The sequence below is a fragment of the Cajanus cajan genome, chromosome 1 (assembly GCF_000230855.2).
Source record: "Cajanus cajan strain Asha chromosome 1, NIPB_CcT2T_4, whole genome shotgun sequence".
In the NCBI taxonomy this organism is placed as follows: Eukaryota; Viridiplantae; Streptophyta; class Magnoliopsida; order Fabales; family Fabaceae; genus Cajanus; species Cajanus cajan.
This window is the reverse complement of record NC_138517.1, coordinates 41,512,836-41,525,286: the sequence shown is the minus strand read 5'-3', so window position 1 is coordinate 41,525,286 and position 12,451 is coordinate 41,512,836. Positions and strand designations below refer to the sequence as shown.

Below are 12,451 nucleotides of genomic sequence, written 5' to 3'. Positions count from 1 at the left end.
CAATTGTTAAACTGTTACCACGATTCTTTTCTTGTAGGTTTGATCGAATCCTAAAAGTGCAACATGTTTTCATACATATCCTCATTCTTGTCTTGGAAAGCGAAAGTCTAGGGAATTGTACGTGGTAAACGTTGTTCGTCATTCAATACTAGAGTCATGATCAAAAAGGCATGAAGGGGTACTGTGAAATTCACATGACAGCGATTTAACTCTTTATTTTTAACTTTCCAAACATAGGGATCATACAGGAAAAGTTACATTATTCAGATGCTTATGCTTTCTTGTTTCAATAATTAATTATAATCCATATGCTTTTTAGTTCCTTCTATGCTCAAAAGAATCATATATGGTGCTACATGGGCCTCACCTAAGCGTCGTAAAGCCATGCCCTATCCTTTTTTGCCAACTATAAATGAGGCAATACAAATGAAAGAGGCATCGTTTACTTTGAAATTGACTTGTAGGGTATTGTAGGCTATAGGCTGAGTCACCAACATGTCCAACTCACTTTCAAGCACCAATGTGCAGCAAGGGGTGCAAAACCTATTAGATATGAGGGACGAAGATATCTTGGATGATGTTTACAGAACCCATTTTCATTGCCTTGAGAAGTGCGATGTAACATCTCTTCACACCGTTGCCTCAACGGTTATCAAGTGCTCCATTGAGATTACGGATAAAGTGATTAGTAAGGTAATTTTGTTATACCCTCTTTATAACTAATTACTTCATGATCATGTCATAGTAGTTATTTCTATTTTGAATAAGATTTTTTTATATTTTTATTTTATTTTATAAAAGATACACTTGGTATAGAACGTAAAAGGAAACAATATAACAAATAATTTTACTTCAAAAAAATTATATATATATATATATATATATATATATATATATATATATATATATATATATATATATAAATATGTTTTTAATCTTTCAAATATAAAAAAAAATATTTTTAGTTATTCAAATATAAAATTAATACTTTTAGTTTCTATAATTAAAAAAATATATTTTAATCTTTATATTCAAATTTATTAAAAAAATCTGTTAAATTTTGTTATTAAAAATTTACTTATTATATTCCCCTAAAAAAAATTTACTTATTAATATTCATATTAGTAAAAATATTAAATTAAATTTAATTAATATTATCTAATTATCTCAATTTATCATTTTTAGGTGTTATTAATGTTTTAAGAAACTAAAATACGATTTTAAAAAATTACATGACTGAAAATAATAACTTTAAATTTAAGATATTAAAAATAAATTTGTTAAATTTAATGAACTAAAAATATATTCAATTTTTTTTTTAATAATTGCATTTACCTTTTGAGGGCACTACGTACCATATATATAGTATATTATCACGTGATTTCATGAACAGATGGGTGGCCAACACGGTGAACAACGGTTGAGGGAAGAGACGAGCATAGCTTCCCAACAACTCACTGCGAAACTGAAGCGAATTGCTTACCTGGTGAACATCGCTAACTCCGAAGAAACTGAATCAAAATATTAAAGAAAAGTAACGAACGCAACGTATTAATTTGGGTTTTCGCATGCAGATGTTATGCACACCGCGGGGAGAACAGCACGCGCGTCGCACAACAATGCTAATCCTGGAGCAGCTGCGGCACTATTCGTGGGACGCAAAGGCGCTGATAGTGCAAGCGGCGTTTGCGGTGGAGTACGGGAAGTTCGTGTACCTTTGTCCGGCGGTGACGGCGACGGAGTGGAACGTGGTGGAGAGATCGCTGGCGGATCTGAACGGAGTGGTGGTGGTGCAGCAGAACACGCAGCAGCATCTGAGCTACTTCAGCAGCGTGGTGAAGAAGGTGATGCAGGTGATCGAGTGCATCACCGAGTGGAAGAGGCTCATCAGTTCCAGGCATGACATTAAGGATGTTCCTGCTCTTGCTGAGACTCTGCATCAGATCCCTGTTGTTGTCTACTGGGCCATCTTCACCTTTGTCACTTGCACTGGTCAGATTGATGAGTTCACTGAGTATAAGTGAGTCTTCCCTCTCATCAAACTCTTCCATCAATACTATCTATTACACACTTATTTACATGTGTCAGATACGTAATAACATGCGTTTAATGTATTTATATGATCATGTTATTATTAAAATGTTATTGTTTTTTCAGTTGAGACACTTCTCTATCACAGTTTTAACACCTTTTGCGTTTAACGTATTTATATCATGTCATTATTAATTTTATTTTTTTTACTCCTTCAGACACTTCTCTATCAGTTTTAAGACTTTTTCTGATAATCTTGAGTACAAATTAACTAAAAAAAATAGTCGACTTTCATTCTTAGTTAAATACTTATCCAATGTTTTTATTATAAAATAAAAAAAAATTATTTATAAATATTGTAAGATTTATAACATTTTTTTTTAATACATGATGAGACTTGTTTTCATAAGAATTATCCGATGTATTTTCTAAGATTCAATATCATATAAAAGTTGTAAACCTTACATATAAATATCGTGTTTTCGTGTGTTACTTTTTGGAGATTAACTGTGTGCCAGTGTCTGTATTATGTTAGATGTATATCGATGTTTCGTAGATTAATTTATGTCAAATTTAATGATTTATGATTCAGGGTTCAGCGACATGAATTACCAAAAACCTTTGAGAACAAGCTTGACTCAATTCTAAGAAATTTTAAGGACAATTTGGAATTGTGTAGCAGGGAGATAGGTTAGTTATTATGTGCTTCGTACCTTATTCCCTTTCTAAAGTAAATGAAGTTCATGTATATATGATATAAGATATTGTGTTTTCTAATTGCAGGAAGAATAGACGACTACACCAGGCGTAGGAGTATCGTCCTTACTGGTAAAGATATTGTAAAGGTTTTGAAAGCACTCATCATCTCTAGTGAGAACAGGGAATCAAGGCAGAATATTTATAATGGCTTCACCGGAGAACAGGTAGCCATTGGGGAAAATTATTACCACTTCTACTGTTTTACCCTCTTTCCCTGCATTTGATGAGTGTTTTTTTAAATTCTTACCAGCATGGTAGGAAGTAGGAACATGGTAGATAGAATTAGTCAATATATATTTAATTATTTTCGGAAATAAAACATAAAGATAAAAGATTTTTATTTTTTTCCTTAAAATATCTGTAAAAATATTTATGATTAAATATGTTTTTAGTTATTCATCTTGTCAATTTTTTACTTTTAGTTTCTGAATGAGTTTTTATTGGTTTTAATCTTTGAAATTTTTCTTTAACAAAATATCTTCACACCAAGATAAAAATGTTATATAGAATAAAAATTTAAAGACTAAAAGTGAAAATCGACAAAATTTTAAAAATTAAAACTAGTAAAAAATTTATCAAAAATTAAAAGTAAAGATCGATCCATAAAAATTTCAAACTATATATATATATATATATATATATCTAAAATTTATTCAAGCATATTTTAATTTCTATTTTATGAAATTCCTGCTACAAGAGTATTAGCCATAAAACTAATTTCTTATTATTTTATTAAAGAGTTTAACTTTTATGCATTATCATTATAAAAATAATTTATATTGTTAATAAATTAAAAATCATTTTTAATGTAATAATCATTATAAAAATTAACAATTTTTAATCCAAAAATTAATTCAAATATATTTTAATTTCTATTTTATCAAATTCCTGCTACAAGAGTATTAGTCATAAAAGTAATTTCTTGTTATTTTATTTAAGAGTTAAACTTTTATGCATCAGAAAATTTTTTATACCGTTAAGTAATTAAAAATCACTTTTAATATATAATAATTATCATAAAAAAAGTTCAATATAAACTTATCATAGATGTTGATAATACAAAAGAAAATAATAGAAGATTTTTTTTTAAAACAATAATGAAATAATTCGTTTATATTGATAAAGACAGGAGACAAAATTTACATGATATCGTAATACATTGTGCCGTAGAAAGAAAAACTACACTATATCCATGAATTTTAAGTGTATTCTTCATGACTTTAATTAATGCATTATACTCCAACAGGTTAAAATCGAAGAGTTCAAGAAGAAGCACGTCTTATTATTCATTTCGGGCCTCGAAAACATTGATGAGGAGACTCAGCTTCTAAAATCAATAAGCGAGAAACTGAAGGAGAAACCAAGGGAAGTAGAAGGATACAGGAAGGAGGATTTCAAGATTCTGTGGATCCCCATCGTGGATGAATGGAATGAGAAACATAGGAAGGAATTGGAAACTAATTTACAACGTACTAAGATTGGATGGTACGTGGTGAAAGATTTCAGTTTCGAAACAGGCATCAAGTTGATCAAAGAGGTGTTCAACTACAGGGAGAAACCTATTATCCCATTGATAAGTCCCGAAGGTAAGGTGGAAAACAGTGACACAAGGCAAATTATGTCTATGTGGGGCATTGATGGGTTTCCATTTAGAACCTCTGATCACACCCGACTTACTCAGCAATGGAACTGGTTTTGGTCTGAAATAACCAAACGCAACACAAGAATAGGGAACTTGGTAAGTATTCAGTGCTTGAATCATTGCATGTCCTATTTGATAATGTTAGAAGATAAAACACAAAAACATTTAAGTAGAATTCCTATTCGATATGTTATTATAAAAAAAAAATGTTATCAACACGTACAATGTTTTTAACACGCATTTTATTATCGAATACACTTGAGTCCCATTAACTAAAGATTATAGGAATTCCTTTTTTTAAATTAAAAAAAAAATGAGATTCACATCATTTATTAGGACAAACTTATATATGTCACTAAATAACAAAAATTGTATAAGAAAGAGTATGCATGATAAAGGTGTTTCTAGGAAACTTTTTCTAATGCATATTGATTGAAAAATATGTAAACAAATTAGTTGATACCAATATCTTTGATTAATAATTAGAGTGAGAACATTGAAGTCGACATGGTAATAGAGGATTGAAATAATATATACAGATTATAAATTCGAACTTTGTTATTTTTATTGTAATATTTTCTACTAATAAAAAAAAATAATCAAGATGAAAAAGAAAGAAAACATATAGAAATATAGATATAATAAGTAATAGGATATGGTAGAAAAATAGAAATAAAAAGCAACATGCGTTAGTATATAATATGTGAACAATTGTTCACTTATTAATAAAAAATAATAATAAGAGTATTATGCTGGGGTTTAAACTTAACCACGTGTTAGAAAGAATGTAAATCAAAGTGTGTGATTAGTACCGAATATTCCTTTGTCCCAGATCAGAATTATGTTTATTAATTTGGAAAATTTAGTGGTAAAATGTTGCATATATATAATGTGGAAAATTCAGATCGAAGAGGACTGTTATCTCTTCATCTACGGAGGCTCGGACCCAATTTGGATCCAAGAATTCACAACGGCCATAGAGACACTGAAGAGGCAGGTTGAGACAATCAACTTGCCAGTAGACATAACCATAGAGTCATACCAACTAGGAAAAGAAGAGCCCAAAAATGTGCCACATTTTTGGATCGCCATCGATAGCTTGCTCACAAGTAGGAAACTACAAATGAAGGGTGGTGAAGGGGTGAAAGCAGACTTTGCAACGAGTGAGATAAGGAGGCTTCTCTCCCTCAAGCAAGACCCCAAGGGATGGGTCATTCTTAGCAAAGGGTACAATGTGAAGCTCCTAGGTCACGGTGAGGCCATGCTTGAGACGGTCAGGGACTTTGCCCTCAAGTGGCATGGCAAGTTGCATGAGGATGTGAGCTTTGATGTGGCTTTCAAAGAGTACTATGAGTCAATCAAGGATAAACATAGCTCCAAAAGATGTGAAGAGAGTGTGATTACTTATGGCTACCCCACAGACATTGTGGACCGTAAGTCGTGCCCCAATAACGATTGTCGTCGTGCAATGGAGGTAACTTCGGTTAATTACAGGTGTTGTCATGGCCATGAACAATAGACAATGTGGTTCTCTTCATCGGAATGTTTGGTGAAACCATTCATGCTTTCACGCTTGTGGGACTTCATGTTTGGCTAAAATTTGTGCCTGTGTTTGTTATTTAATTAATTAGGTGTACCGGTGTATCTCACAATACAAGGTTGTGGTACGCATAAGTACTAGCTAATAATGATTTCCATGTAGTATGTTTGTGTGTTTCTCATTGAATTGGTTTGAATAAAATAGTTGTTGAAAAAAAATTGTTGTGCATCACTTTTATTTATGCGTCTTTCACAGCATGACATTAGTATAGTAGAACAATGGGTCAAAATGCATGGTAAAAGTAAGGAAAAAAAAACACCAAGACACACATAAATGTATTTCCTTTTTAGTTTTATTGTTGTTGTGACACCTACTACCCTAACATGCATATATAATAATTATAAAATAAAATTATCTTTAAAAACTAAATCTGCAACCACATAAGGGTAAATAGTTCACATTCATAAACTGAATCCAAATAACATGTCAGTGAAATTACAAAGAAATAAAACTGAGTTTTTAAATAATTTAATGGAAATAGCATCTTAAACTAAGCCTAGCTATGTCCCGATATCACATATCCTATCAGAGCATGCCCAACTGAAGCCTAAGCTTTATTACCAACATCCTCATGTTAATGATTACCTGCAACACAATTTAAACACACACAAAGAATAAAAAAGGAGTGAGAAACATCTCACTCGATTCTAGGTGTAGAAATAACAGTTAGGCAACACAAACAAATCATACAAGTATAGTCATAGTACTCATTAATCAGGTGCAAATTCAAATTTCACATATAACAGTAACACATACACAATCATTCATCATGCAATGATGTTATAGACTCGACTCATAAATGCATGCATGTGGCACCAGTCACGTGTCTCATAGTCATATATCACTGATGTGTTGCCTAAACAACACACCTAGAATAGCTTGTTACATCATTGGTGATCCTAAGCACACCTTGTTAGCTTGTTACATCATTAGTGACCCTAAGGTACACCTTGTTAGCTTGTTACATCATTCGTGACCTTAAGGTACACCTTGTTAGCTTGTTACATCATTGGTATGTGGCATAAGCGACACACCTGAATAGATCATATATGCACATGATGCATGTCACACATTCACTATTTCATTGTCTCAACATTTCACTTGTCATGGAATTTCATGTCTTATCTCATTTCATCACATTTCCCATTCTCATAGTCATAGCTTATCTCATTAGCACATTCTCATTCACATCATGTCTCATGTCATTTGTTCATATTTCACATAGTCATACTCATAATTATTCGGCATAGAGTTTCGCACAGGAACCCACAGAGCACTCTAATTCATATAAAAACTTATCTAATTTGGAAATCAAATACATATTTACACTCTACATCACAGAAAGAACGCAACAGAACATTCAGAAAGTAAAATAGAAAATATTTATATTTGGCCTGTTTCTCATAGGGTTCTCTCAGAAATCCATAGAACACTCTAATTCATATCAAAACTTGTTTACTTTCAAAATTAATCACATATTCATACATCACATCTAACAAGGAACACAAGAAAACAAACAAAAGGCAAAATAGAAAATATTCATATTTTGCCTGTTCCTAGAAGCATGCATCAGGCAAGGGATTGGGGGCCAATTCAGATACCCAACAATTATTCCCACACTCCCGAGCGAGCGAGGTTTCTCACTCCCCCTTTCCTGGATAAGAGAAGACGAAGCTAGAGCGGAATATGGTTGATCTCCTTTTCTGGGTTCTCCTTGGTCTTCAGAGAGTGTGTCTAGAAGTAGTGCCAGAGTTTGCTATTTATAGATGTTAGGAGTGGCTAGAACGACTTGTTTTGGATCCGAAACGACCCGGGTCTAGACTCATTTGTCATGTGTAACATTCACATCTAGAACGACCCGTTCTTAAACCAGAACGACCCGTTTTGGGGTTGCACTTTAACACATAACGACCATGTTTGGAACGCCCTGTTCTTAAACTAGAATGACCCGTTCCCAACTAGGATTATAGGCCTTTTTAGTAGTTTGGAACGGCCTGTTCTAGTTAGGGAACGACCCATTCTGGGCTACCAAAAATAGGTCTTTTTAGTAGTTTGGAATGACCCGTTCCAATTTGGGAACGACCCGTTCTAGACTACTAAATCACCCTTATTAGACTTTGAGCATTCATATAATCTGTGAAAATCGAGGTGTTACAGTTGCTGCCTTTAAATGTCCCACATCTTTAACACCCAAGATTTTCACAAATAAATTAATAATAGTTTTATTTTAATTAATTAGGTTATTTTAAATAAATGCATTCTAACTAGATAGAACCTGGGATAGAATCCAAGTTCTCACATGTTTTATATCCTTCCATGTAGACTTGCGTTAAAAATATAGTAAGTGATCTATAATTTCACTAAATTTTTTTAAAGAGATTAGCGATTGGCTTTGGTCTTGCATGGTCATGCCTTAGCTTAATCTAAACTTTTTTGTGACAAAAAAATAAGTGCATTTTATTTATGTGGAAAATATAATTTTAATTAATTATGTTTTATTTAAAAATTTTGAGAAAAGGGAAGTATAAATATGGTTTAATTGTTTTACTATTTTTACAATTCTCATTTTACAATTTTTACATTTTTGTGCTTTACATCTAGTGTTTATCAAGGTAAGGGGGAGTGAGTAGTTTCATTATTGGCGTGGGATATATGTTGGGCAATGAAATTGACCTCCAAATATCTTTCTCTATCGTATTTGTTGTATGAGAAAGCAATCTAAAATTATGATCTTAACTTGTTTTTATATTCTATGTGATTCTCTAGTATTCTAATTGATATTGTTGATTTGCCTGTGTATTTAATTGTATGTAATTATTAATCTAATGGATCTTGGATTATCAATGAGTTTTTGTGGGAACCTTAAGGAATGACGTATCGAGTAAAAATGAGATAATTGAGATGAATATGTGAGAATGTGTAATTAATGGCTTTTAGATATGTAATTCAGCCTTTAGAACATTTTTATCGATTGAATCATAAATTGAGTGATATTCTTATTAATTGTGTGCAATTGTTGCTTCTTTACAATTTGAGTTTTTTTGACACGATGTCAGGTGCCACTATGGGCTGTTGGGCATGAGAATGGTCAAGAGCACAATTTACTCTTAGTGTCACTCATGTCGGTCGTGGGGGTGGTCCCTGTCAGGTGGGGGAGCTCTAGGGGGCTCCCTGTGATGATTTCATCGAGCGTGACCTTGGTCACGTCGTCGAGTGCAATTTGTCTAGAGTGCAATGTGTTCTTTCTAGATAAATCATGTCAGGTGCCACCCTATACCTCTTATTCTTCGTCTCTTACGATTAGTGTGTGATCAATATCTCTAATTCTTATACTAGTTAATGTTGACAAAGGAACATTGTATGCTAAGTATGTTATTCATCTAATTGCAAGTTGTATATGAATCAAATAATGTTAGTTGATATTAATACATGATATGTTGGTGTGTATGGATTTTGTGAGGGTTATGCTACGCAAAGTCTAAGTTGAGGCTTAACAAGGATGAAGTTTGAGCACATTGGCTTAGTAGTGACATGAGTAATGCATGCATGCTTTGTATTAGTGATAATGTGATAACATGACATTGCATTGGATCTTGTATGACATGCATCATATGTATACATGTTTTTGGATAAATACAATATGAAATATATTTTTAGAAGAGGTTCTCCTTGTGTAAAAGATTAGGAATTGATGACCTTGGAGATAGTCAGGTTTGCGAGCTCTAGTTCCGTCCATTTGTGTTCATGGTTGTAACTTACACGACATTGTTATCCCAAAATTCCCTAGAGTGTTGTGATGGCTTTTTCTGACATGTTCTCCTAGGTTACTCTTTGTGTATCTTAATAAGACAATGCATCATGATGTGATTTCACTGGTGCCACATGCATATGCATATTGTAGTTTGTGTCCATTGCATTGTGTGTGTTAATGCATATATATGTGTTGAAATATGTTGTGAATCTGTGATTGAATATGGTATGCTATGTTTGATTTGTGATATCCTTTTGTGTTTGGCTATTCAATTATGTTTTACATTGTGAGTAGGGATGACAATGGGGTGGGGTTAGTGCAAGTTTCTCTATACCCATTCTTGTTCCTATTCTTGTACCCTATAGTCATACTCGTCTTCGTACCTAGCAAATATGAAATTTGTGTCCCCATCCCCATACCTGCTAGGTATCGGTATACCCGTATTCGTCCAAAAATTAATTAAATATTAATTTTTGAAAAAAAATATAAAAATAAGAATTTCAACATAAAATAATAATTACAAAATTACATTAATTAAACTTTATTTGACATAAATTAAAAATAGAGTAATAAATTATATAAATTTTAAGTAAAATCTAAAAAAAATTAAATATTTATAAATTTTAAGTGAATACAGGTACGGGTATGGGCATCGAGCAGGTATATGTATATATTCATCTCTATCCCTGTACTTAGTTTAATGAATCAGATATTACCTGTGCTTAGTCAAACTGAGTATTTCCCGTTAAAGTTGGGCGGATTTGAGCATTACCCACGAATATGGGTTTACTTGTCATCCCTAGTTATGAGTCATATATAGTAAAATGTTTCTCACTATCCCTTTTCTGGTTTTGTTCTTGTCTATGTTGTTATAGCTGAGGATTATCATGATATTGATGATGATGGAGACAATACCTAGATATAGTGATGAATTTTATGCTCTGATAGGAAGTGAGATCAAGGCGGTAGCTAAGATTTGAGCTTTTGTTCTTTACTATGTTTAGAATTGGTATTAGCTTTCATTTGACATTATTTTAATAGTTACTTATATCACGCTACTACTTTGTTCTAGTTCATTATGTGATAACCCTTTTGAGGATTTTGTTTATTTCAAAAAAAACTTTACCCTTTTAGAAATCGTATTTTCCATTTCAAAATTATATGCTTATTAAAACATGTGAGATAGAGGTTGTCACAACATCAGTGAAAAACAAATATTATCATTGACTTTTCTATCTACTTTATTCTTTAGTTAGTTTGTGGTGGTGAGCTTGGACGTTTAATTTTTTTTATTAAAAAGAAATTAAATGGATCTTATTTGTTCCTTTTTCTTACCTATTTTCTAACATTAGAAGTGATGGATGTTATTCTTTAGGAGACAAGGGAGTTATTGTTGATAAGACATAACTATTTTCATCATAAGATTTCATAAAAGGCCTCTAGAGGTCTCAAGAGTACAATTGAAAAACATTTATTCTCTTTTAATGTTCTTTTCCTTTTTCTCTTATCTTTGTTCATTACACATTATTTTTAGGCAAATTTCTTTTTATTGTTTCTTTAGCTTAAGGCCATGAGTGCACGTGTTCATGGACTAGTTGTGTTAACTTTAGGAAGTGGTCGACATTTTGGATTGCATTGATGTTGATCTAGTTGGATGCTGCTGGAGATAATGGTGTCACCTATAGTGGTGATGGTGGTGACAATAAACATAACGGTGGCAATCACAATGGTGATAGTTGCATTTATGTTACCATTACCATCATTGTTATTGTTGTTACCGTCATGTGACAACAATGACAATGGTGGTAGTGACAGTGACAATAATAACGATATAATTGTCACTACTACCATCATGATCGCCACCATTATTGTCGTCGTCATAACTAGGGGTGAGAATAAGTTAAGCTAGGTCAGACTTTAAATATATATGTTGAGTCTGTTCTTTAAAATTAAAAAATCTGGCCTATTATCTATTTAGGATTTTTTTAAGGCTTGACTTGACCTTTTTAAAGTCTGATTTGACTTATTAGCCTATTTTACATTAATAGTGTTAAATAGGCCAATAAACTTAAATTTTTTAAAAACTAACAAATTTATTTTTAAATATGTCACTTTTAATTATTTTTTTAGTTTGCATTATAAAATATAGTTTAGTCAATATTATTAAAATTTAAATTTTGAAATATATATAATGTCATAAAGAGAAAAAAGTGAATCATTAACTTTTTTATTACAGAAACAATTTATGTGCAATCATGTATGTTAGCATATAATCACACACAAACTATAATCCTAATCTATAACAAAAAAAGATAATTGTATAAAAAAATATTTTAAATATTTTTATATTTAATTTAGTATATTTTAAATAACAGACTCATTTAACAAATTAAAATAATTATGATAACAACTTACAAAATAAAAAAATACTTATTATATATGGGGTGGTCTCAAGAGTATCGAGTGTATATACAATGTCAAAAAGGAAATACATGATATTATTTTCTATTAAAAAAATAGCTCATGTACATCCATGTACATTAATATATAATCATGTACAAATTATGAAATAAGGTAATCTTATTACAAAATAAAAATTTTCTAATTATTTCAATTATCTCATTTGACATATCTTCAATAACTAAATCCTATTTTAAAAAATTAAAGT

The 12,451-nt window shown here is 31.6% G+C and overlaps 1 protein-coding gene across 1 annotated transcript; it reads left to right on the top strand.

The window, feature by feature from the left end:
• Positions 1 to 432: 432 nt before the first annotated feature.
• On the top strand, positions 433 to 6,190 carry LOC109801550 (protein SIEVE ELEMENT OCCLUSION B). The gene is made up of 7 exons (XM_020362649.3): positions 433 to 693; positions 1,394 to 1,486; positions 1,575 to 2,020; positions 2,624 to 2,721; positions 2,815 to 2,954; positions 4,037 to 4,528; positions 5,337 to 6,190. The coding sequence occupies exons 1-7, from the start codon at positions 496 to 498 to the stop codon at positions 5,949 to 5,951; spliced, it is 2,082 nt and encodes a 693-aa protein (XP_020218238.1). The 5' UTR covers positions 433 to 495; the 3' UTR covers positions 5,952 to 6,190.
• Positions 6,191 to 12,451: the final 6,261 nt, after the last annotated feature.

Coding starts and splice junctions, on each gene's coding strand:
- LOC109801550 (XM_020362649.3), top strand. CDS start 496: ATGTCCAACTCACTTTCAAGCACCAATGTGCAGCAAGGGGTGCAAAAC. Junction 1,487..1,574: donor TGAAGCGAATTGCTTACCTG/GTGAACATCGCT, acceptor TTTCGCATGCAG/ATGTTATGCACACCGCGGGG. Junction 4,529..5,336: donor ACACAAGAATAGGGAACTTG/GTAAGTATTCAG, acceptor TGGAAAATTCAG/ATCGAAGAGGACTGTTATCT.